Source organism: Sapajus apella, unplaced genomic scaffold (assembly GCF_009761245.1).
Source record: "Sapajus apella isolate SASKATOON/1434 unplaced genomic scaffold, GSC_monkey_1.0 scaffold13, whole genome shotgun sequence".
Classification (NCBI taxonomy): Eukaryota; Metazoa; Chordata; class Mammalia; order Primates; family Cebidae; genus Sapajus; species Sapajus apella.
The window spans coordinates 1,665,067-1,692,259 of record NW_022436953.1 but is presented as its reverse complement, the minus strand read 5'-3'; the positions used below and the strand labels follow the sequence as shown (position 1 = coordinate 1,692,259).

The 27,193-nt window shown below is 45.4% G+C and overlaps 1 protein-coding gene across 4 annotated transcripts in view; it reads left to right on the top strand.

Moving 5' to 3' along the window:
• CRTAC1 (cartilage acidic protein 1) overlaps window positions 1-27,193 on the top strand; it is a 161,842-nt gene that overhangs the window by 6,804 nt on the left and 127,845 nt on the right. For all 4 annotated transcript variants that reach the window (XM_032281221.1, XM_032281224.1, XM_032281223.1 and 1 more), the window contains exon 2: window positions 12,219-12,418. In XM_032281221.1, the coding sequence (XP_032137112.1) occupies window positions 12,219-12,418 (200 nt within the window). The remainder of the gene's footprint in view (window positions 1-12,218; window positions 12,419-27,193) is intronic.

Sequence of the window (27,193 nt, the reverse complement as noted above, 5' to 3'; positions counted from 1 at the left end):
TCCCTTTCACCTGGTCTCTAAGAACAGGCTCTTTCTTAGAAATCGTCATCATGTACCTCTCATCTGAGAAGCTGTGTATATCCAAAGAGGCTTTTTCGGGTAGAGAAATAAGAGTCCTTAAGGAGAAATGCTGCCTTGTAAACAGTATGAGGAAGACACTGTCATTTGTTCTCAGCCACAAATTCAGTGCCTAGCCTGGCACTTGGCATGTGGAAGGGCTCCGTAGGTGCTCAGTGGGTGCACAAATGAGTAAGTGAATGTTGGTGACCATTCTGGGGCAGAAGTGGTCCTTAGTATTCGATTGGATCTCCAAGCCCGCCTTCCATCTAGCTCCTTCCCAGAGCTGGCACAAGGACTATGTAAATCTCCAAAGGAACCTGATCAAGCAGCGCCTGAGGACTCCAGGCAAGACCCACTCCCGGAGATGGTGGCCGGCTCTGAGCCTGGAGCAGGGAGCGTTTCTCTTCCTCCTTACCTCCCTTTGCTGTTCTCATTCTCCTTCCCGCCCCATTCCCACCTGGCTGCTGCAGGGAAGCTCAGCGCAGGTTTACTTTGCTTGAAGCTGATAGGCTACATAGAAATTTGGACTTCCACCGGAGACAAGCTAGGAAGTGAATCACAAAAAGATATCTGAGAGGATGCTTTTAAATAGCAGGGTCCACTAATGCGTTTTAAATTATTTAGGGAAAACACTTGACCCATAGACAATTAGGTCTGGAAAAGAGCTTTGGAGGATACAGTGCCCCGCCCCACCCCTGCCCCAGGATGTTCAAATCTTCTCTGTGATACTCTCACTCACTTTTCAGAAACATGGTCTATCCATGCTGCACACTGCTGCCCAAAGCCTAAAACGCCCTTTCAAAAATGCAAGTCTGATCCTGTCTCCACCCAACTTCAAAACTTCCCACATAGTGTGACTCCAAGGTCCTTGCGGTGGCATAGCAGGCTCTCCAGGCCCCAGCTGCTGCCCCACACAAGACCGCATCTCCACCCTTGTCCCCACCTTCCCCTCTTCTCTCTCCCTCCACCCCATATCCCAGACCTTGCATTCCTGCAGCAGCAAATGCATTCACAGCAGGTACCAAGCTGTCTCCATGATCCCTAGGTCTCCATCACCTAGAATCCAATTCACCATCTCCAGAGAGCCTTTTCTCCTGCTCTTCCCACCACCTCCCTAGTTAATCCCTCCCTCCTATGACCTATGTCTGTACTTTGTGTCTGTTTTTCTTTTCTTTTTTGAGATGAAGATTTGCTCTTGTGCCCAGGCTAGACTGCAATGGCATGATCTTGGCTCACTGCAACCTCTGCCTCCTGGGTTCAAGCAATTCTCCTGCCTCAGCCTTCCAAGAAGCTGGAATTACAGGCATGTGCCACCATGCCCGGCTAATTTTATATTTTTAATAGAGACAGGGTTTCTCCATGTTGGTGAGGCTGGTCTCAAACTCTCAACCTCAGGTGATCTGCCCACCTCGGCCTCCCAAAGTGCTGGCATTACAGGCGTGAGCCATTGCTCCAGGCCTACTTTGTACCTGTACCTGTTTCTACTCTGAGCTTCTCCCACTGAATTGTGTCTCACCCAGGATAGACTGTAAGCTCCTTGAGGTCAGGGACTAGGTCTTTTTCATCATTTCTAACCTGGCCCATAGGCATCTTCTCAATGTTTGAAGAACGAATGTGTATAGCATAGCATGCTAAGGGGTTCTGTGCTGAGGAAGCAATATTTAAGGAGTCAAAGAACTCCGTCAGGGTCCCCTAGACAAATTAGTTGCAGAAGCAAACCTATTCCTCAAAGTCTCATAGTCCAGAGCATTCCATTCAACATTTGGCAACTACTCCTGAAAAGGGGGCACAGAGCAGGCCTGGCCTCCGTCTCCTGAGACACATTCATGCAGCCCGCAAACATTTATTAGTAGTAGTAATAGTGTGATTATTGGTGCCGTTACCTACCATGTGTGGACTTTGTCTGTGCCAGGCATTACGCTCAGCACTTAACACACATTCATCTCATTTCATTCTCACAGCAACCCGATAAACATTATTTCCCATTTTACAGAACAGGAAGCCTGAGCAGTTAATAGAACCTATTAAGAACCTGCTGTGACTTCTGCATAAGGCTAGGAGACTCCATTTGTCCTCTCACTTTCAGAAACACCATTTCATTAGCCCACCGGCCTCTGTGGCACTTCCTTACCTGGGTCCCCTGAGGTTTTGTCTGCCTTTTTCTGAAGCAAGTCCGGGTCTCCTGTCTATGAGTGCTGCTGCAGGCAGTGTCTAGAGCTGTCTCCAGGCAGAGGGGAGGAAGAGGAAGACGTACATTTTCTTGGTGCTGGGGAAAATGCATAGAACATGGCACCTTCTGGTGGGTAGGGAGTTACAGAGGTCTGGAGTTTTTCTCTTAGGCTGGCCATATAGAGGACAAGGCAGGAGACGGGGTGGAGAAATAGAAGCACTAGAATGTATGCTGATGCCATACATTACCAAAAACTTCATCTTGTTCTCAGCTGTTTTCCTAGTGCCCAGAGCAGTACCTGACATAGAGTAGATGCACAATAAAGAATGAATGAATGAGTGAATGAATGAATGAGTGAGTGAATGAATGAGTGAATGAATGAATGAATGAATGAGTGAGTGAATGGTGGCCTCCAGTGTTCTCTCTCACTTGGGCCATGGTATTTGCCTCCTAACTGGCTTCTTTGCTTCCAGCCCAGCCTTCTCATGACCTTCTCCACACTGTAATGACACAGTACCTCTCTGGCCGTGGCATTCCCTGACCTACTGAGCCTGTGTCACTCACGAGGCCTCCAATGTCTTTTCCAGCCTCCTTTGCTGCACTTCTTCCCATCAGGTCAGGTGTCCTGCCCCTGCCCGGAGCTCCAGCCCTGCAGAGCCTCACTGCACTACACAAAGCTGCACATCTCCCATGCAACTGCTCCCTCAGCCTAGAGCACTCTCTCCACCTTGTTCCTCTGGCCCACCTGGCGTTGCCTCTCTTAGGCCTTCCCCAGCTTTCCCAGGTGAGGTGGTAGCTCTTTTCACTGTGTTCCCATCTCACTTTGTTAAGGCAAATTTGATGTCATGAGAGAAACTATTCAGTATGGCGTAGAAGAATCCTGGCACTCGTTTGCTTAGGCATACATCAGGATCCACCAGGTACTAGCTGTGTGACCTTGGGCAAATTACTTACCCTCTCTGTGCCTTAGTTTTCTTATCTGGGGACAGTCATGGCTCTTCTCTCACAGCGTTACTATGCAGATTAAGTGGGTCATTCATGTGAGTGGTTAGAGTAGTGCCTGGCACGTGGTCAGTGGTAGATATGTGTTATTATTGTTACTGTCCATTCCTTGTAAGTACCATTATGTTATTATTGCTACTGTCCATTCCATAGTAAGTACCCTTACTATGCAAAATTGCAGTTGTATGCCTCTCTGTGTGCCTGGTGTACGGAGTCCATATGAAGATCCACACGACCCACTCTAGGATTTAGGAAGGGAGCTCTGACAGCATGTGGAAGTGGGAAGAGGGGAGAGGAGGTGGGGGAAGCAGTTAGCAGGTATTGCTATTGTTCAGGTGAGGGAGAAAGGGGCAGATCCCCCACAGGAGGGGTGGAAAGACTGAGCAGCTTTGAGAGAGATTTGTGAAGCAGAATAGACTCTGGGATTCAGTGGGTGTGAAGAATGAAGAGGCAGCAGAGATGATGCCAGATTTCCAGCCTGAGTGACAGTGCTGGGGTTTGAAGGGGCCCGATGAATAGCATCCCACTCCCCAACTCAGATTCAGGACCAACTGAGAGGAAGGATGAGAGAGGTGGGGCTCAGGCAGGTGGGGATGGAAATGCCACCTTTATTGCAGAGGCAGCTGTCTGGAAGGCCAGGTTCCCACTCGGGGCCCCCAGGGCTTGCTGACACCTTACCCCTGACCACTGCAGGCTTCCCCATGGGTGGGGGCAGGGCAGAGCCTGCCTGGCCAAGCTCCCTACATGGCAGAGTGGCCCTTGCAAGAGCGTTCTTCTATCCCAGTTCTTTCAAACTGGCCAGTTCTTTCAGTCTCCCTCCCTTGGGAGGAGGGAGCTGAGTAAAGAGGGAGGCCCAGGATGTCTGTCTAGCTAAGGTTTCTCCATCTCAGCGCTGCTGACATTTTGGGCTGAATGTCAACGTGGGGGCTGTCCTGTGCATTGTAGACACTGAGCAGCATCCCATGCCTCTACCCACTAGATTCTAGTAGCACCCCTTCCCTGGTTGGGACAACCAAAAATGTCCCCAGGTATTGCCAAATGCCCCTGGGGCCAGAGGGCAACAAAATCGCCCTGGTGGAGAACCACTGCTCTAGTCTGATGGAAGCACCTTGGGCTGGAAACACGTGGTGTGGGGAAATGGGTACTGCCTCCCATCTTATAAGCCAGGTGGCAGGGCCTGTAGATAGGGAAGGACAGGTTGGGCGAAGGCTGGGTCCTCCCGGCCTTTGCAGAGTCGGCTCTCTGTTTTGCTTTCCTTCCTGCTCCTCCTCCTGCCTCTCCTTGTCCAGCTAACTTCATGGCATCCTCAGAGTCCAGCTACGGCCCCTCCCTCTAGAAAGCACTCCCCAGCTACCCCTACTAGCTAACTTAGACCTCTCTGTGCTCCCTTCTCCGCAGCACCCCTCACCCTATATTGCAAATGGTGAGCAACTTTCTTGCTGTGACCCAAGCGCCTAGCACAATGCCAGGGTCAGCGAGGGGCCACAAGAAGTGTCGCAGGTGAAGACCCAGGCAGCTCCTGTTAGCTCCTCTCCAGAGCTGCTTGAGTTCCAGGAACTCTTTCGTGGGTGTCTTTGTGGAGCTGATGGCCCAGCCTATGCGGGCAGAGTGTTCCTGTGGCTGCCTCTCTCCTTCATGTCTCAGCTCTCCTGCAAGTGTCTGAAAGGCTGTGTATTCTCTGCTTGTTCCCAACATCGGAAACATTTAGGCTTCTTGTTTTTGCGAGAGCCTGGGGTGTGGCCTTGGCTCTTTCCATAATTGCGAAATAACGGCTTGCCCCGAAAATTACCCTGGAAGCCTCTCCCCACAGCTGCCTGACCCTACCTCAGAGAATCCAGGTTGCTTGGTTACCAGTTTCCAGACCCAATTCAGGAAAGTCCTGAGGCCATAGAAAACTGAGTTTGGCTTCATGGAACCCACAACTAGTGTCTAAAGACTCACCTTCCAGCTCTCTGTGTCAGAGAAAGGGAACACGCAAGTTGGCTGCCTCCTGCCTGGCCCGGGAGAGGCCTTCCTGTCACTCCCTTAACTCTTGAAATCTTGGCAGGTCATATGATCCCCATGGTACAGATGAGGATGCCAAAGACCAGCAAGATCAAGGAACAGACCCGAGGGCATGAGCCAGGCTGTGGTAGGGTTGAGATCCGAAGCCAGGTTGCTAACTGCAAGCATTGGTCTCATTCTTTTTTTCTTTGAGATGGTATCTTGCTCTGTCATCCAGGCTGGAGTGCAGTGGCGCAATCTTGGCTCACTCAACCTCAGCCTCCTGAGTAGCTGGGATTACAGGCGGCGCCACCACCACACCCGGCTAATTTTGTTGTGTTTTTAATAGAGATGGGGTTTCACCATTTGGCCAAGCTGGTCTTGAACTCCTGACCTCAAGCAATCTGCCCACCTTGGCCTCCCAAAGTGCTGGGATTCCAGGCATGAGCCACCACGACCAACCTCTCTTTCTCTGTCTCTTCGCCTTGCTGGGAATTGTTCAAAAAGTTTGCTTATAGAGCATTTTTAAGAAATTATTGGCCAGGTGCGATGGCTCATGCCTGTAATCTCAGCACTTTGGAATGCCAATGAGGGAGAATTGCTTGAGCCCAGGAAGTTCAAGATCAGCCTGGGCAACATAGACGCTACCAAAAAAAAAAAAAAAAAAAAAAAACCAGGAGGGGGAGCACCCAACTGCAGTCCTAGGCCACTTGAGAGGCTGAGGTGAGACAATTGCTTGAGCCCAGGAGTTTGAGGCTGCAGTGAGCTATGATCATGCTACTGCACTCCAGCCTGGGTGACAGAGTGAGACCCTGTCTCAAAAATAAGAAAAGAAATTATTATTACAAAGCAATTCTCACAGCTTAAAACACAAGATTTCCCATCTCTGGCCCTTATGAAGTCCCTTCTTTTCGCCCTCTGCACACCTCCCCTGCAGAAGAAGCTCACGTCCCTTACTGAAGCACCCTGCCCACTGGCCCTGTGCCCCTCCGCCTTTGATATTTAGAGTCACCTCCTCATTGCCCTTACATGCGGTATTACACCGGAGATCACACGGCTGTTCCGCTGACAGTTGAGAGAGCTCCTTGAAGGCAAAGGCTGGGTTTTATTCATCTTTGCACTCCTAGGAGCTTCTGCATCTCTGCATGGAGTACTCTGTACTATGTACTTCTCTAGTGCTCCTCCTGCCAGAGAGTGCCGCTCCCAGTACTCTAATACATAGTAGGTGCTTGGTACACAAACATTCAAGAAAACAAAACAGTTCAGTTCAAGCTACCTTTTCATTCTATTTTTAACCTTTCTACCTGTTTTCCCCAAGGATTCAGATGTTCACAGTGGTGTGACAAGAGGCTCCCTGAGTCAGCCACACAAAATGTGAGGTCACTCCTGGTGCTGGCTGCTCTTCTGCTTCAGGCAGTATCATCCTGCTCTGCTTTTTCCCCCTAAACTTTATATCCCCCCTCCTCCTTTGACACTCCCTAGATAAATAGATTTTCTTTATAGACTTCAACCAGCAGATGATGAATTTTGGTAGCAGATACATTTCTCACTTCAAATCAGATTGTAGCTTCTACTCCCATCTGGGGACCACGAGGCCGGGGCAGTGGTTCTCAGCCCAGACTGTCCATTAACATGATCTGGGCAGCTTCTAAAAATATACAGCGCTCAAACCCCCACCTCAGACCAGTTCAATCAGAAACTGGGGAAGGGACCTGGATGGTGGCATATTTCTAAACACCTCCACCCCAGGTGGTTCTGTTGGGCAGCTAGGGTTCAGAGCCACCAGCCTAGAGCCTCATATCACCTGACAGCTTCCTGGGAATGCGGGCTTTCAGGGGCCACCCCACACCTACCGAATCCAAATCTGTATTTTCAACATGACCCTCAGGTGATTAGTAAGCACATTGCTGTTTGAGGAGCATTTCTTTAGAGAAAGAACAGCTTTTGAACAACTATGACAAATTGCAAGCAGTTTCTGTTGATTCATGTTATCAATTGGACATACTCATTCCCGCGCTTACTTAACACATATTAATAGAGCACCTGCTAGGTAACAGGCACTACAGTGGTTTCTGGGAACACAGTGGCATGTGTTTCTATCTTGCCCTGCAAATTCCTGCCCAGAACCCCTTCTTCCTAGGCTCTGCCCTTTGATGGGAGCTATCCTTCGTCTCCTTGACTTGACCTACCCTCCAGCATCAACCCTTCCCCTTCTCACGTCTTCATAAAAATTAGAGTCAGAATCCCTCTTTGTCATTCCCTGTCAATTGTAGTACTTTGATATTGAGCTGAAGACAGCCAGCACTTTGAATGTGTAAAGATAAACTGAGCCTGGGCAGCTCTGGAGATTGCATAGCCTAGGACTGATTTCAGCTCCTTAGATCTAGAGGCAGAGGAGAAGGTTCTGGAACCAGTCTTGTACCTTCACTGTAGTATATAGCCTGGTTTCAGGAACCTGGGAGCTACAGTATGGAATCTTGCTATTCAGTGTGTAGTTTATGGACCAACATCACCACCACCACCTGGGAGCTTGTTAGAAGTAGAGAATCTTGGGCTCCACTGCAGAGTCACTGAATCAGAATCTGCATTTTAGCAGGACCACCAGGTGATTCATACACACATTAAAGTTTGAGAAGCACTGATATAGAACAGTGCTCATCAAATTTTGCAATGTATTAGAATCATGTGGGAGCTTTTAAAAATCTGATATCCCCATGATTGTATGTTAACAGCAACAAAAATTTGACGCCCTCGTTACATCCTGTGCCAGTGAAGTCACAATACCTTGAGAGGAGACCCAGGCATTAGTATTTTTTTTATTGTGATGAAATACACAGAACATAAAACTTGCAATTTTAACCATATTTAAGTATATACTTTAGTGACGGTATGTACATTAACATTGTTGTACAATCATCACCACCATCCATCTTCCGAACTTCTTCATCTCCCAAACGGAAACTTCCATAATCCATTAAACACTAATTCTCATTCCTCCCTTTGCCCAGCCTCTGGCAACCACCATTCTGCTTTCTGCCTCTATGAATCTGACTACTCTGGATACCTCATAGAAATGGAACATACAGTATTTGTCCTTTTGTGACTGGCTTATTTCACTTAGGATAATGTCTTCAGGATTTACCCACCTTGTAGCATGTGTCAGAATTCCTTTCCTTTTATTTATTTTTTATTTTTTTCTTTCTTCCTATATAAAAGCAATTCCTTCCTTCTTAAAGCTGAATAACATTTCATTGTATGCATATATCACATTTTGTTTATCCATTTAACTGTTGATGGACACTTGGGATGCTACTACTTTTAGCTATTGTGAAGAATGCTTCTATGAACATGTATATACAAATATCTGTTCATGTCTCTTTTTTCAGTTCTTTCATGTACATGCCCAAGTGGAATTGCTAGATCATATGACAATTCTAACTGGAATTTTTTGAGGAATTGCCATACTGTTTTCCACAGCAGCTGCATTATTTTACATTTTCACCAGCAATGCACAAGGATTCCAATTTCTCTACATCCTCACCAACACTTATTTTCTGTTTTTGTTTTTTATCATAACCATCCTAATGGGTGTGGAATGGTATCTCATTGTGGTTTTGATTTGCATATCCCTAATGATTAGTGATGTTTCATGTGCTTATTGAGCATTTGTATATCTTTGGAGAAATGTCTATTCAAGTCCCTTATTGAACAGACAAAATAGTTTTGTTGTTGTTGTTGTTGTAGGAGTTCTTTATATATTCTGGATATTAATACCTTGTCAGATACATGATTTGCAAATATTTTTCTCCCATTCTGTGAGTTGCCTTTTCACTCTTTAGATAGTGTCCTTTGATGTACAAAAGTTTGCTAATTTTGATGCAGTCTATTTTAGCTAGTTTTTCTTTTGTTGTCTGTGCTTTTGCTATTTTATCCAAGAAACTATTGTCAGGCATGAGAATTTTTGTAAAGCTCCCTAGATGATTCCAATGTACAGCCAAGATTGAGCAGTGTTTCTCAAATTTTAACATGCATTGGAATCATCTGAAATCTTGTTAAAATGCAGATTCTGATTTATTAGGTCTGGACTGGGATCTAAGATTCTGCATTTCCAACAAGCTCCTGAATGACGCTGATGGACTGGTCTGCCGACTGCTCTGAGTAGCCAGCGTGGAGAAGAGCATTTAAATGATTTCCTTTATCTGAACCCCCAAAAGAGGGTAAAATTATACTTACAGACCTTCTCCTAAGTTTCCTCACCATAACCATTGCCCAGTACACCATCGAGACAGCTCACTGCTTATCCCTGACCTTTCAAGGATACCAAGCAGCCCGGTGGGTGCAATGGGTGCCTTTGGCATGGCAGAGGAATGAAATGTAAAGGACCTATTCTCCCTGCTCCACTCTCTCCCTGGTCTCATGGGGAGGCCAGTCACTGCTTTACTTATGCTGGGTGAGTTCAGGGTCCACACTAATGATGGCTCGCTCCTCTCTGGCCTTGGCCCTTGTGAGATAACTACTGTAGAACCCTGCTGAAAAGCTTGTCTTGTTCAAAATATGTTTAATATGTTCAGAAAGGAAAACCACATGGGTTGGCCTGAAGTTTATAGAAGCAGCTCAGGAGGGAAAAAACTGCTAAAGGTCTGAATCTAAAAAAAAAAAAAATCCCTTAATTCATCATAGAATTTTAGAGCTGGAAAAAACCTTCAGAGAATGCCAAACCTTCATTTTGGAAAAGAAAGCAGAGACCCAAAGAGGTCGTGACTTGTTTAAGGCCACCTAAGCAAAATAGAGGTCAGCCAATAGGTGCATTTTTGCTTTCTCATGTTGCTTTAGGTTATTTATCTGAAAATGGATAACACAGCAGCTACATCTTTCATATGTCTCCTTTAATTAAAAGAAAAAGTAAAACTCAAGAGGCTAGATCATGGTTCTTGACTCTTAGGGCCTTCATTAGAAAGGTTCTAATGATTAGAACTTTCAGGCTCATATTACCTGAATGGGACCAGCCTCCCTAGTGGCCGTGACCCAAATTGCAGGTGTGGTGCCTGGGAGGAACTAACTAGCTTCTAAAAGATATGTCAGATGCTGCTTTTCTCTTCCATGCTCTTGCTGATGTTGTAAGCTGATCACAGCACTCTTTCCAGCCACTGCCAATCAATTGGATTTGGCCCTCAAGTTGAAACTCCTTTGCCGTCCACTAAAACAGAGGTCATCCCTTGAAAAGTCCAATGACCTTCAGATCCATGCTACATTTCAGCATGTCGACACTGGTTATTAAATACTCTTTAGTGTCCCATTTCCTCCCCTGTCCCCACCCAGCTGCTCATTAATCCAATTATGAGTTTCCTTTATCCAATCAAACTTCCTGCCAAGTTGCAGAGCTCTTGTAGTGATTCATGATACATTTGTCTCTAGTGATTAGAAAGCCCAGTGGAAGATGCTGTCTCATTCAGACATCTCTGTAATTTGGAATGACCTCAGTTTGGTAATGCCACACCCCACATGTGCCCTGTGAACACACTACAAGAACCTCCTTCCCAGTTTCTGCCCTGCAATTGGAGCCTTGCTCCTCTCCAGCAAAGCATTTGGGAGGCTTCTGAATCGAGTCTGGCTTTGAAGGCAGTGCCCAGGTCCTTCATTTTGGTCTCTGGGTCCTTGAACAGCAAGCTCATTTGCTGGCGGGAGCATCTGTCTCCAAATGGGGAGACAGTCTTCAGATCTTCCTTGCTCTTCCCTTCATTAAGACATCAGCCTCACTCAGACTTGCTCTTCTCTGCCAGATGCACTAACAAGCCAGCAGGAAACGTTCCATCTAGAAGAGGTCTGCTACCTTCTGAAGGCAGGAAAGTCCCGCTTTGCCTGCTGGGACTGGACCTATGCAGGCTTTGTGGGCCTCCTTCCAGCAGAGCCTTTTAAACACTCCATGAGTGCTGAATCTAGGCCTGCGGGCAGAGTCTCAGGGTGGTGCCATCTGCAGCATTCCACGTGTCTCCCTTGCTCTCGCTCAAAGGGGGTGGAGTCCCTCCACCTCCTTGGCCATTCTCATCAGTCTCCTGGGTGTGTGCCGATGGCTCCCATGGCCCCAGGCTACTTGGCAACACCCTGAGTTATGTTAGAGATATAATAATGAATTATACAATGCATTATACATAATTAATTTATAATAAAACACGCACACAATGGTTTAATTTCTCGGAGTGAATGATGTGCTTCCCGCCAGATCCTGCTGGAACACCTCCCCTAGCTGTCTTCTTCTTGGTCTGGAGGCAATGGACAGCTGCCCTAGGGAGGGATCTTGGCTTGGGGAATGTGCCAAGTCACATATTACCCCTGGCTACCTCTATTCCTCCTTCCCACAGAAGGTCGGTCTTTCATTGCCTCTATTACTGTTCTAGATCTGGATACTCATGAGGGTCTCGCCCAAACTCTGCGTGGTTTGAGAGCTGTTATGTTCTTCATTCTCCCAGTCTTTCTCGCAGATCATGGGAAATGCCTTTGTATTTATACCTCTCCCTCCCTCCCTTCCTCCCCCCCTCCCTCCTTCCCTCCCTTCCTCCTTCTCTCCCTTCCTCCCTCCTTTCCTTCCTTTCTTCTTCCTTCCTTCCACAAATAGGAAATAAATGAAGGAAAGAAGTGCCCATTATGTTCACTATCCTTGGTTTGCTCCATATCAGTGAATAAAACAGAGATCCTTGCCCAAGTGGAGTTTACACTCTAGGAGAGGGAGACAGACAATAAATAATAAGTGTAATAATAAGTAAGTTATACCGTACATCATACAATGGTAGGTGCCATAGAAAGAGAAAAAGCAGAGCAGGCTAAGGGTGATCAGCCATGATGGAGGCAGGATGGGCAGGGCAGGGCTTGTGGAAAGCAGCAGCTTAGGCGCTGCCAAGCTCTCCGTGAACAGGGGAGAAAGGCACTCTGGGCCTACCTGGGACTTTGATGTTGGGTTGCTTTGGTTACAGGTCCTTTCAGTAATGTTTGTCACTTTTGGTTTCAGATGTCCAGGATGTTGCTGTTCCTGCTGCTGCTCTGGTTTCTGCCCCTCACTGAGGGGTCCCAGCGGGCTGAACCCATGTTCACTGCAGTTACCAACTCAGTTCTGCCCCCTGACTATGACAGCAACCCCACCCAGCTCAACTATGGTGTGGCAGTTACTGATGTGGACCATGATGGGGACTTTGAGATCGTCGTGGCGGGGTAAGTGCCTCCCACCCTGAGTGTGACAGATATTAATTAGCTTTTGTTATAAAATGGCTGTGTAACAACTCCGAAACCCAGTGACTTGCAACAGCATACATTCTCACTCGTAGGTCTGTGGTCGTCTGCAGGTCAGCTGCAGCTTGGCTCGGCTCAGCTGGGGCTCTGGGATGCTGTGGCCTTACCTTTTGCTATTGCAGTGAGTCAAGATGGAGGGAAGTTTGGAAGAAGGGTGTTCGATCCACAGGCTTTTCAGGGAGAAAACTGGAATGCTCTACTTTAAGTCACTTTCATCTCTTCATATTTAAGCCCACTTGATTATGCAGATATTACTTCTTTACCAGTGGAGCGCTAGGATCTCTATACAGGAAGGGCTTAAGGGTGACAATTATGGTAGAAGGGGATGCTCAAAGCTGCCTTTGCGCAGCACTTTACATAAGACTAAGAAAACATTAATTAACCATTTTAAAGACAGGGGAAGGTGGAAATTAAGAGGGATACCTAAACCTCCTCTAACCATGCCTTGGTGCCCACGGCTCCTTTCTCTCCAGAAAACCAACATGTGTAGCAAAAAAAGCATAAGACTAGGAGTCCAAATAGCCCGAGTTCATTCCCTAAGGTGTAAGCGTTCTAGTTGTGTGAACTTGAGTCTCTTGCTCACTAAGATTCAGAGCTATCACCTGTAAAAAGGGGAATAACTGTAATGGCTCGTTGTCTTGAAGCCTTCAGAGGCCATTGCATGTGGCAGTGCACTGTACATTTTTACCACTTACCATTGATAATTATTGTGCATTAAGGGCCAGGTACGGTGACTAATGCCTGTAATCCCAGCACTTTAGGAGGCCAAGGTGGGTGAATCACTTGAGGTCAGGAGTTCAAGACCAGCCTGGTCAACATGGTAAAACCCTGTCTCTACTAAAAATACAAAAATTTGCTGGGCATGTTGGTGCACACCTGTAATCCCAGCTACTCAGGTGGCTGAGGCAGGATAATTGCCTGAACCCAGGAAGTGGAGGTTGCAGTAAGCCAAGACCACACCACTGTACTCCAGCCGGGGTGACAGAGCAAGACTCCATCTAAAAAAAACAATTACTGTGCATTGAGCACTAAGATGTGCCAGGCACTGTGCATCATCCTATTTCACACGCCTCATCTTATTTCATCCCCAACAGCACTATGAAGTAAGTGTACTGTCATCCCCATTGAGTGAAAAGGAAGGTGGGGTTCAGAGACAGTAAACACCTTGCTCTCTGCTCAGTAAATAGTAAGTAAATGAGTCGGGATCTGAACCCCAAGGCTTCCTAACTCTACGGCTGCCAAACCACACTGTACAAAGTTTCGTTATCACTTCAAAAATCAGTCAATCAATAAAAACACTACAGGGGCCTGTCGACCTCATTCTGGGAGGCCTGAGCTTTTTTGGTAGCACTAAAGTACCTGGTGGGTAACATTATTAGCAGCAGTTGCATGTAACAGTAGAAAGCTTTGACCTTGGAATTGGAAGGCCTGGTTTTAATTCTAACCATAGCCAACTCAGTATTTATAAACCTTATGCAATTTACTTTACACAGACCCATTTCCCTCATCTAAATAAAATGGGCATATTGAAATCTACCGGTCTGCCTCACAGGGCAGTCACGAGGTTGGTGGTGATGACATGTAGAAAAGACTCTTTGTGAAGTACAGTTCTTATTTCGTCTATTCATTTCTTCTACCCTGCAAAGAGTTGAGTTACTCAGTTCTAGGCCTTCTAGATCTAGCCTGGTGTGCTGTGATCATGCAGTCAGAAGCACTTTCTGTGATAATGGAAATGGTGTGTGTTGGTGCTGTCCAGTATGGAATCCACCAGCCACAGGTAGCTACTGACTATGTGAAATGGTAGCTAGTGCGACCAAGGAACTGGATTTAAAATTTTTCTTTTGTTTTAATTAAAAATAGCCACATTGGAATTGGATAGTACAGTTCTGGGCTTTTAGAAGGAAAAAACTAAAGAGTCAAATATGGCAGAAATAGGAATCGTTGTAATGACCCTTTTGACCTGGGGTGACCTGAGCAGAGTTGCGGTGAATCAACCTTGCCTGTGTCCAGTTCTGTGACTGTCCAGTTGCTCTCTGAATCAAGGAGACACCCTCCTCATTAAGTCTGTGCCCAACTTGACTCCCAGAGCCATGTGCCACCCTGCCAGAATCTCTGGTAAAGGACTTTGATTCATCCCTGAGAGGTTCTTGTTGGATGGTTGCCCTGCCTCCTACTTGGTGACCCTGGCCTCCTCTGATAAACCCTGGGGACTGACAGAGGACGGGGAACAGCCGAGCAACCGTCCTCTCCTCCTCACCCCCAAAGTTGCTACTACTATTTTGCCTTCCTTTTGTCTTGGAAGATGTTATACTCCTGTATTCCCATAAGTTAATACAGAAAAAAGTAAGACCTGAGACATGAACAGAAAGTGTCTTCACCCTATTTTCTTCTCTTTCTGGGACCTGGACATCTGACAGGAGCTAGCCAGATCCCAGAGCATGGAAAGCCTCTCCCTGTCTCCACAGAGAAGCTGTCTCTGATATCAGTACCTGGCACTCCCCCCACCCCCTGCCTTCACACAGAGCAGCCAGCTATGCATCACATGGTCTGGCTCTCCCTCCTTCTCCCCTGGCTGTTGCAGGAGACCTTTGGTTTTCCTGCCTGCTCTGTTGCACTCTTTTCCCACAGTTCCAGATGGAAAGAAAGGGTGTGAATGGCCGAGCACGCCCCCTAAAGGAAGATGCAGAGAGCCTCTTACGGCTCACTTCATTATTTTTGCCATTGTTTTGCCCCTTTCCGCAGCCTCTCTCTCAAAGGCATGCTGAAATAGTAGGCACAGGCTGCATTGCTCTCCTCACGTTTCATCTTCCAGCTACGAAGAACAGAACTAGCAAAGAAGGTCTTGGCCCCAAGGCTGGTGCTGACCTGGGTCTATTTGGGAAGAAGCAGAGCTGTTTGGCGGCAGAATTTTCAGTTTCCATGTCCTTTCCAGGTCAAAGGGAGTGATATGTGTCCCCATGGGCTCACTCGCTGAGGTCAGCTCCCTGAGCCCTGTGCGTAAATGCGGGCTCCGTGTGCAGGTCTTTATCCCCCCTGGTCCTTTGATGTGCAGGGGATTGCTCCTGCACCTCCTGAGCCTTCAGCTTCTTTCTTTCCAAGTGCTGGGCATTCATTTCATCTTCCTCTTCAATGAAGTCTTTTTCTCTGTCTCTTTCAAGAAATGTGCCTTTGTGTCCTCTGTAGTAGTGAAGCTAGACCATCATTTGCACTGACTGCAAGGTTTAGAAGTCTCAACCTTGTCTAGCTTGCTGTTTATGTGGGTCCTGTAGGGCTTTGGAGTCATCCTCCAGAAACAAGAACCAGATCATCCTGGGTCTCAATGTGAAATCAGCGATTTAAAGAGACCTCTGTCTCTTCTTCTAGGGCAGGGTTGAGCCAGGCAGCCTCTGTCTGAAAACGCTTGGACTGCTGGATGTTATTCTGAAAGATGATATTTATTGCTCACCCCCAGCAAAGAATAAGAGTTACACAGAAGACAGGATGGCAAAATTGGGCAGCCTCCCAGCTCCAGGTCAGGCTTTCTTTGTGGCTGTTGTGAAGCATTGCGAATTCTCAGAGCATCAAAAAGACACATTCTAATTTGAGTACCAAAATACATTCCAAAGGCAAATATAACTTTTTATTATCTTCAGCTTAGGATGATTTGTCACTGTCTCCTTTTTCGGGCTGGCTAACCAAAACTGGACTATACAGACATATTTAAATCAGGACCTTGGGAGGTCATTTGGTTCACCCTTGCCTTACAATAAGGCCACACCTGTAGTATTCAGAGGCTCCATTTACGTTGAGCCATCCGAGGGAATGTGGCAATCCTTTGGTAATCCAGCTCGATAGTTACTTATGTCAAGAACCGATTTGACTAACCTGAATCCCTCATATTAGAGCTTAATAAGCCATTTCTTTTAGCTTTTGTTTTGCTATTGCCTTTGAAGATGTAAACCAAACGATCACTATCCTTTTCAAACAATGAAAGCTAGGATCACTGCCCTGCCTTTCATCCCATGTGGACTTTTTGGCAACATTTCTGATTTCGACTCTTGGATTCTATTTCACCCATCCTAAACCTATATTTAATTCTGTTTTCTTAGTCTGATTGTCAACTCTCTGTTTAAGAATCATGTAGCAGGAGTTGAAATTTCAAAAAATTGAATTTGAAGCCTTTACCAGGGACACCTATGGTCCAGTTCGTGACAGGTCCACTCTCTATTTCCTAATAGACCTTTGCATTACCTAGCCCCTGAAGGCGTTTACTTTTGCCACCCCTGGGAGAACAGCCAGCTCTTCAGTTTATAAAGCGCTCCGTACTTGAACTTGTCTTGAATTTGTTGACCTTGTAGTATGTCTGATTCGAGCCCTGTTGCTTTGAGTATTTACTCTTTGAATAGGTTTGTTTTGTGTTGCTTTTTCGGTGTCCTCGTTCTGGGTATTGACAGCATTGATTTTGAGCGTGTTGCGTGTCGGTTTGTGTTGTGTTTCAGATTCCTGAGTTAATTGTGATGGAAGGCGTGTGCACGTCTCTGACTCTGGGAGGAGCAGGAAATGACCGCCCTTTGTTCTGCGGGGATGGGGGAGGGACTGGGCCAGCTCAGATCCTCTGCACATCTGGCGAGTGCCTCCGCATATGGAGGGCTTATCTGCTAACCTGCAGGTGTGTGATTGCAGTCTGCTCCCTGCGGGGTAAGGGGAAGATTTGATCACCTCTGGCGACTTCGATGCACGCACAGACCATTGAGGATCCTCAGGACTGGTTCTCCAGTAAATAGAAAGCCCAATGGCTTCTCCTTTTCTCAGTGGAACTAAACACCCAATCTACAGTCTCACAGAGTCTGGAAAGGAATTCCTGTTGGTGTCAATCTTGTACAATTCCTTTAGAGCAGCTTTTGTTTCCAGGGATATCCCTAGAGGTCTGAGATAACACCCTACCATCTCAGTTTCCAACAGGAGTTTGCTCAAATGGGAAGATTGTAGTGGTTGTAAAGCTTAAATCACCATTTAGATCCATTTTTCTACCCAAAGATTATTCATTTGATAAAACCTTAACGCATTCTTCACACTTGGAAAGGTTTCACTTAAAGGGATGCTACATATTGTAAAGCAGTGTTTTCTGTTTTTCTTAATTTTGCAACTATGTCAGGAAACTTTTTTAATTTACTGAAGTTAATTGAATTATTTAAAAGGCAAATAATATTCAATTACCAAATTAATCATGATCATATAGGAGATAAATTTGCCATTATAAATAATAAGAACAATGATTTTAAAAAGACACATTTATCCATGATTTAGCCAAAGGAGCATTTAGGCATTTTATTTTAAGTATAGGTAGATACAGTAAATAGGTAGATGTAGTATGTATATAAATATAATTAGATACATATTTAAATATATATACATATATGCACACATTCACGTATGCTTTTAACAAAATCAGAATACAATTTTTGACCTTTCAGTCTTAATTGTTGTTTTGTATAATATTTTAATAGATTTGATAATCAGTTTTGACATTATCTTAAAATGTTCAATTATTTCATTCTGGTTTTTTTTTTTTTAACTTAAAATATATTTTACTTTTGGCTGGGCATGGTGGCTCATGCCTGTAATCCCAGCACTTTGGGAGGCCAAGGTGAGTGGATCACCTGAGGTCAGGAATTCGAGACCAGCCTGGCCAACATGGTGAAACCACGTCTCTACTAAAAATACAAATATTGGCCGGGCGCGGTGGCTCAAGCCTGTAATCCCAGCACTGTGGGAGGCCGAGGCGGGTGGATCACAAGGTCAAGAGATCGAGACCATCCTGGTCAACATGGTGAAACCCCGTCTCTACTAAAAATACAAAAAATTAGCTGGGCATGGTGGTGCGTGCCTGTAATCCCAGCGACTCAGGAGGCTGGGGCAGGAGAATTGCCTGAACCCAGGAGGCGGAGGTTGCGGTGAGCCGAGATCGCGCCATTGCACTCCAGCCTGGGTAACAAGAGCGAAACTCCGTCTCAAAAAAAAAAAAAAAAAAAAAAAAAAAAAAAAAAATACAAATATTAGCCACTCACCTAAAATCCCAGCTACTCGGGAGGCTGAGGCAGGAGAATCAGTTGAACTCAGGAGGCAGAGGTTGCAGTGAGCTGAGATCGCACCATTGCACTGCAGCCTGGATGACAAGAGCAAAACTGTCTCAAAAAAAAAGTATATATATAAATTTTTTACTTTTAATTACACTTAAGCACATTTTGTTGCAAAAAAATCACCCAACCTAGATGAAGGTAAAAATCCATTTTTGCCAACCCACACTCCTTCAAGACCATCCCAGCCCCCTCCCAGAATAACAACTGTTTTCAGTTTGCTGTTTATGCTTCCAGAAATTTCTATGTCATATGTATGGAGAGAGAGTGTGTGAGAGAGACAGAGACAGAGACATAGGGAGAAAAAGGTCCATGTTATGTACATTTCTATTGTGTGTGTGTATATATATATATGTTGTAAAATGTATAGTTTCTGGAGAAATCACACTGATACATATTGTTCCACTTGCTTTTTTTCACTGTATAATATGTTCAAACATATAGATGTACCTTTTTTTTAATTGCTTAATATGGATGCATGTATGGATGCATTGCTTAGCATGGATGCATTCTGCCATTCCTCAAATGACATTTAAGCTCTTTCTAATCTGTGAGCATTGCAAACTCAACCACACTGCATGCACACCCTTACACACATATTGCAAACATTCTTTACGATGGATACCAAAAAGGGGAACTGCAGGGTCAGGGATATGTTCATTTTAAATCTTATTAGATGCCACCAAATTGCTTCCAATCTCATCTTTTTGTATTTATCCATAGCCTAGAAATAAAGGGCTTTGGGTCATACAGATCAACAGCTATTCAAGCACCTACTGTGTGTACAGCCGTATATGTTCCAGGGTCTGATCTTTGTCAATGTAGATTTAACGATCCCAAGAAGGAAAAGAGGGCCTGTCCTACATCTGCAAAGGAAGCTGCTGCTGTTAAAACTGGATTGAGGAACTTCAGTACTTTCCAATTCAAACTGCTGAAAGGACCTCCTCTAAAGCCTCTTCTGCAAAAATATATTTCTTAAATGGGTCACCCTTAACCCTGAGATTCATTGTTGTCGGTATCACGAAGAACAGGTGCAGTGTGCCAGCTCTTCAGCGGTGGTTTTTCATGGACTGCCCCTGATTTTGAATACTAATGAATACCAATTAAATTAAATACTAATTGAATGCTAATACATGTGAATTGGAGCAGGAGCCAGGGCTTTTTAACCCATTCTTAAAACTTTTCTAAAAAAGGTTACTCAGCAGCGCCTGGCAGGTTTGCCAGAGATGTCCCATTGCCGCATCCATCCCTCCTTCTCTGCAGTCCTGGGCAGCCAGGAGCAATGGGCAGAATACCACTTCCACCTCCTCACCCCAAGTTACAGACTCTCCTGATCAGCTCAAAGGTCTGAGGCCCCTCAGCAATTACCCCAGACAGACACACACATACACACAAAACAAGAGTGCCAGTTGGTGTGGTAGAGAGTATAATGGCCTCCCAAAAATACCACCTCCAAATCCCCAGAACACACCAATATATTATTTTACAAGGCAAAGCGGGCTTTGCAGAGTGATTACATTAAAGACCTTGGAATGGGGAGAATATTCTGGATTATCTGAGTAGACCCAATGTAATCAAACGGTCTTTAAAAGTGGGAAAAAAGGAGGCAGAAGGGGAGGTCAAAGTGATTCCATATGAAAAAGATTCAATTCTGGCTTTGAAGATGGAAGAAGAGGCCAAGAGCCAAGGAATGTGGGCGGCCTCCAGAAGTTGGAAAAGGCAAGGAAACAGATTTATCTCTGGAGCCTCCAGAAGAAAATGCAGCCCTGCCAACTTTAATTTCAGCCCAGCGGGACCAATGCAGGATGTGTAAAGTACAGAACTGTACAGTAATCAGTGTGTATTGTTGTAAGCCATTCAGTTCATTGTAATTTTTCAAAGCAGCCATAGAAAACTAAAACACGAGATAAAAGGTTGAATGTTTGGTGTTAATTTCCAGAGAGGTGATAACTATTACTTCAGAGAAATTTAACTGTATTATTGTACAATTTCACAACAATAAAAGGAATATGCTACCAACAAATGTATTCTTTTGAATCAATGTCAATCCCTGTCACAGAAACATGTGAGTTTTGGAAAGAATTCCTAAAAGCATACTTGGTTCCTCGGTGACCATCTGAATTAATTCACCTGCAACTCACTGTTTGACACCTGGTGCTATGAGTGGCTGGAGGTGGAGAGAAGGAAGTCAGAGCTCTTAAAGATATCACTGTCTTTGGTGAGACAAACACACCCAGACTGGGTGAGGTCGTAAGTGAACAGTGCTACTAGAGAGAGGCAAGCATTCCTGGAGGTCAGAGGGGTCGAGAGCGCTTCCAGCTGGGAATCACAGAGGTCTGGAGGTGGCATTTCGATGGCCTTGGAAGGACAGGTAGCCTATAGATCTGCTTACCAAGGGGACAGAGGCCTCCCCAGGTCAAAGATAGTTTTAGGCTTATTGTTTTTGTTCATTTGTTTTTAAATTTATTTTTAAAAAAGCATTTTAACAAAAAAACCCTGATTTTCACAAAGTAGTGAAGAGTATTTATATAAAAAGCCATTCAAAAATAGTGATATAATTAAAACACTAAAAATGCCTCTGCTGAAAACGGCAAAGCTACATTTAGTAGTCTGAATTTTTCATCCATTTAGAAAGTAGACGTATGCCCTGTCTCCAATCGCTTTCCTTGAAGTCTTTCTTCTCCTGTTTTTTTAAGCAGTCGGCTGGCTGAAGGACCTTCTTAGTCCCGTGGGCCCCACTGCAGGCTGCAGGGGCCCAGGCCTAGGGAGGGAGGGAGCTGAGGCTGACCCTCCCCAGCCTGGCAGCACGGGCCTTCCTCATTCTTGCCCTGCTCTTTGGAACATACGCAGCTCCCACTCTCAGCATCATTGCTGCTCTGGGGGCCGGATCTGACGCCAGCCTCCCTATCTTGTGTTTTTCTTCACACATCCCTTCTCCTCCTCAGTCCTACTGACCTGGTGAGCAGGTGGTCTTATCACTTTGCTGTGATTCTGACTTAATTTTCCCTCTCAGGAAACTTTGGAGGTTATTTTCGAGGTGCAGGCATCTAGAACACAAAAGGAGGTGCAGAAGCTAAAAACGAACATTCCACTTCAGATTTGTACCATGCTCTCCCTAGTTTACCGTCACTTGCTTGCAGCCTGCAGTTATGGAGGCGTAGAGAGCAGGAAAAGCACGGGTCTGGTATTTTACTGACATCTCATTTTAACCATCATGCAGTTCATATGAGATGCAGCATTTAATTGATTCTAAGTCACAAATTTTTTTTTTACATTTTAATATCTCTAAAATTGAGATGGGACTTAGAATTGGCAGCCTGCATTTAACTGGTAGAGTCTTTCCTTGCCTAGAGATACACGATATAATGGTAAACCTTATTGCCAATGACACTTTAGATTTGACAAAAACACTGCAAATGGTGTCGTCCCTGCTTTGCAGATGAGGAAACCAAGGTCCAGAGACCTGCTTGTGTTCATGGAGATGGTAAAAGGTAGAATATTATTCTGTTTACGCCCATTAAGTTTGTTAATTGTGTTGTTCAAATGATAATCTTTATTATAGGTTTTCCTGCTTGGCCTATCTATAACTGAGAGGCTTGCTTTGCAATATCCTACTACGGTGGTCCATTTCTCTCAGTAATTCTGTGAATTTTGGCTTATACATGTAGAAACTAATTTATTAGGTGTAACTTCACCAAATGTATTTTCCTGGTGAACAGACCCATTGTCATGAAGTGACCTCATTCATTTTTAATCACTCATTTGGTCTGATAACGTGATATCTATCCCAGCTTTCTTTTGGTTAGTATTTGTCAGGCTTATCGTTACCATATTTTTACTTTGAACTTTTCAAAGTCCTTATGTTTTCTGTGTGTTTCTTCTATGCAGCCTGTGTATAGCTTAAGTTTCTCCAAGCGTTTGACCAGGTCTGTGTCCTTTTGCCAATTAGTTTAGCCTGTTTCCATATAATGGGAGCATTAATATGTTTGAACTTGTTTCTGTTATTTTGTTTTCTCAATTTCCATGTTTTTAATGATTTTCTTTTCCTTTCTTGCTTTTTAAAAATTTGATTGGCTGAAAGTCTTTTTTACTGAAGGTGGCAGTGTTTCAGGATCTTTGGGGTGTCACTCTTCTAGCCAGAAACCTGTGCCTGGTGGCACCTTTGCCCAAGTTTTGCTTGGGTCTGATAAGCTCATTCCACTCACTTGCCCTGGCAGCCTGTGCTCAGCTCACACCACCAGCCTGGATCCCACGCCTCCAAGAGAGACTGAGAGTCAGGCGTGGAGTGGCAAGTGGTATGTGAGCCAGTTCAGTTCCCAGCCTCTGTACAGTCAGACACGCCGGCTGTTGCTGCAGGGCAGGCAGCTCCAGGTGCTAGCACGGGTGCCTGCTCTCTGCAAGGCTGTGGCTGGACCAGGTGCAGGCAGCTTCCCTGGCTGGCACTGGGGAATGTGGTGACACCTGAAAGCTTGGGGATGCCGGGAACTGTAGGGTCCCAAAGAGGGAGTCACAGCCCTGGCTCCAGGAGCTCCTAGGTCTGGGCTCCCTGAAGGGTCACAGCTCTTTTCTCCTTCTCTTTGCCCACAACATGGAGAGAAAGGGGCATGTGTCAGCCCTGTTTGCATTACAGATCTTTTAGCATTGCCATTCTGTGGGTCCCAAGTTCTTGTCCTGTGACCAGGAAGAATGAGGTAGTCAGACAAGTGAATGGTGAGCCAGACTAAGAGGAGCTTTACTGAGTGATAGAACAGCTCAGTCTCCCACTGGGCAGCTCCTTTCCACAGCCAGAGTGTCCTAGCACCTTTTCACAGCTAGAGTGTCCTAGCTACCATCTCTGCTAGTGTTCAGCTCCTGGCAGAGAGGGTAGCTCCTCTTTGCAGCTGGTCATTCCATCATCTCTGCAGCTCTCAGCAGCGAGGAGGCCCTAGAGTGGGTAGCTTCTCTCCAGTTTGATAGACCAGACCTCTCCTCAGCTCTAGCTGAGCCAGGGCTTTTATGGGCCTCAGAGGGGAGGAAGTGCATGCTGATTGGTCCAGGGACAGCCATGGGTGGGCCCAGAAAAGGCACCACAGGTTTCTACTCCTGTCCATAGGACTGGCAGCCCAACCCCTGCTCAGGCCCTTCCTGCCCTGAAGGTGGGGCCTCAATGGTGACCTGCCTCCTTCTTCCAGGCAACCAGGTTGTAGGTGCCGGGGGCATTTGCAGATCAGCACTGAGCTGCCCCCACAGCACCCCCCTTAGCTTCCCTCCTATGCTCATTGCACCCAAAGTCCAGAGGAGGAAGAGGTTGCAGGGGGCTGGCATGTCAGCACTGCTCTGAGCCTGTGCACACCTTGCTGGACCATGACAGTGCCCAGGCTTGCCGTAACTTTGCTCTGAGAATGGAGCAGGTGCCAATAGCAGGGAGAAGCCAGATCATAGGAGCAGGCATTTCTGAGCCTGTGAGGGCAAGGGGGCCTCCCCAGCCTCCCAAGAGTGCAGGGATGCCTAGGTCTGCAGCTGGAGTTTGGGCAGCTGCAGCTGTGCCCAGGAGGGCGGGGGTCCTGCCTTCTCCCTGGAGTGGGCAGCCTAGATCTGCAGCTGCACCTCCCTGCTGCAGCCGACATGATAGCCATGGCCACTCCAGATGGCCTGCCACTGCCACCATCAGAAGGTTGTTGTTTTCTAAATCTCATTTCTTTTACCCCTATTGATTTGGGATTTATACCCTATACTTCTGTTTTTTTAGAAGTTTACTTTGAAACTTTATATAAATTTTAACTTAACAAAGTTTGAAATTATCTTAACCCCCTTCTCTAACAATATAATGACTTCAGGGCACGTTAACGCTGAACTCCTGCTCCTGGCATTCATGTAGCATTTTTGCCTCGCCCTTTGTCAACCCTGGCAATTATAATAATAATAATTACTATTACTGATAGTTGTTGTTGTTATTGTATAAAGACATGTTTTTACATTACTTTTTACCATTTTATTTGCTGACTTTTTCTTCTTGCATCTCAGAAAGATCTTCTGGGATCATTTTAATTCCAAAGATGTTACTTTGCTGAATGTCCCACTCTGGCAAACTCAGTTTTTGTTTAATCTAAAACTGTCTTTACTGTACCTTCATTCTTGAAATAGCATTTTTCTGTATTCACAATTTCAAGTTGATGGGTATTACTCCATGGTGTAATGGTTGCCATTGTTTCTTTTCATATGCCTACTGTTACTGATGCCATTCCTTTGTAGGTGATCTATCTCTTGTTTCTGTCCTTCATCGTTCAGTTTGGCAGTTTTACCACCATGTATATGGATTTCTTTTTTTTAAAAAAAAGGCCTGGTCTGTGCTTTCCAAATTGGAGGATTCATGTCTCTCATCATTCTGAATATTTCTCAGCCATCATCTTTTTAAGTCTTTCTTGGCCAGGGACAGTGGCTCGTGCCTGTAATCCCAGCACTTTGGGAGGTTGAGGCAGGCAGATCAGTTCAGCCCAAGAGTTTGAAACCAGCCTGAGCAACATGGAGAAACCTCATCTCTACTAAAAATAGAATAAGAATTAGCCTTGTGTAGTGGTGTGCACCTGTAGTCCCAGCTTCTTTGGAGGTTGATGTGGGAAGATCTCTTGAGCCTGAGAAATTGAGGCTGCATTGAGCCAAGATCATGCCACTGCACTCCAGCCTACTGCAGCAGAGCAAGACCCTGTCTGAAAAAAAAAAAGGCAAGTCTTTTCTCCATTCTCTCTACTGTCTCCTTTTGGGACTCTACTCAAACATGTGAGGTTTTCTCATTCTAGCCTCCATGTCTCTTAACTGTTCTCACATTATTTCATCTTCTTTCTGTGCTGCTGCATTCTGGATAATTTTCCAGTTATATCTTCTAGTTCACTAATTATTTCTTCAATTGCATCTAAAATGCTGAGTTTCCATTTCAAAAACTGTTTTTCATTTTTAGGAGTTTTATATGGTTCTATTCAAATCTCCCTAATAATTTCTGATAATGTGTTATTGCTTACTCATTCTTGTGAGTTTATCATTTTACTCTTTAAATGTTTCATACATAGTTATAATCTGTATTTGACCATTCTAATATTTGCAGTCCTTGAATGTTAAATATGTTCTTAGTTGTTTTCATTATCACTTATTTCTGGTGGCCCGCTCCCTTATTATATTTGCTTGATCTTAAAATGTGGAAGTTGTGTGGGCCTAAATTGAAAACACTTTCTACCAGAGAGGATTTGTATCCACTTCTACTGAGGGCCGAGGGATCCTACCGACCTGAGAATACCCTAGCTCTCTCCAAGAGTCCTGGCTTAATGTAAGATTCTAGGGTTCTGTAAGCCTATCTTGCCACCAGGTCAAGGATTAGTAATACTCTTGATGGTACTCAGAGTCCCTCATTTCCATGTAATTACCATTCACTGCTGCCAGGTCTAATATCAGGTCACTTTTCTTTGGGGTGGGATGGTTCTGGAGACTTCCATTAAGCTTGTGAGTCCAGTAATACACCAAAAATATAGTTCATCTGGGATCTACTTGTTCTGTAGTGGTAGGGTCCTTCAGGGATCTACATACCATTGGAAACAGAAAAATAGACTTAGGAAATCCAAAGCTTGTGTCCTTTCTATCACCAAGAAGACATTGGAGGGTATGTGTAACTAAAGGAAGTAGGAATTAAGAGATCCTTCCCCTTAGCTTTTCAGAGATGCTTGAATTCACTTCTTGCAAAATAGGAAGTGCTCTATAGCATGAAAGACTTGGGTATAAGACAGATGAGGAGGTGTGTGTGTGTGTGTGTGTGTGTGTGTGTGTGTGTAGAGAAGCATGTGCAGGAAACCCCATGCACTCAAGAAGAGCCAGGACAGACTGCGGTCCTTGAACTGTACCTCTCTAGAGGAGCATAGGAGTTCAAAATCAGAATCTGTTCACAGCACAGATGATACCATCCACTGGTGTTTGGCTATGCCAAGCAAGGAAGCATATAACTGTGTACAACTGAAGATTCCTTCCCCCTCAGCAGCCATCTTCCCATGTTGTTTATAAAATGCCTATAGCCATATGAGGTCATGGACAACTACATAGTATCCTTTGATGTCCCCACCTATTGCAGGCACTCTGTATGCTATCCATGAGTGGGCAATGGAAGGGGATTCTCCCTGCTTGGGAGCTATCCTGGAAAGCAGCAATGCATTCCAGAGCTCTGCACACAGGATAAGGTGGCAGAATCTGCTCCTGGGGTCTCCACAGGACCTTCATTCCTTCTGGAAAGAATACTCCTCCTTTGGAGAACTGTTCCAAGCACAGGATCCTGCGGGCGCCAATCAAAGTAGCCCTTTGGCCACTAGGAATTAGTCTCGTATCTAATTTGTGTCTTGATCTGAAACTTTCTATCTTGGAGGAAAGTTATCCCTTTGCTGTTGAATCATGAGTTGAAAAGGTGTAACACAACTACCACCTGTTCCTTCCCCCATCTGATGGAGGAAGCTGAGAGAATGCCAATGGCATCCAGAGAGAAGATGAGGAGAGATTCCTGGGTGCCTGTCCCTGAGGTCCACAGAACTATGGGTCCCCTGAAGCTTTCCTTCAGTTCTGGGGTCAGCCT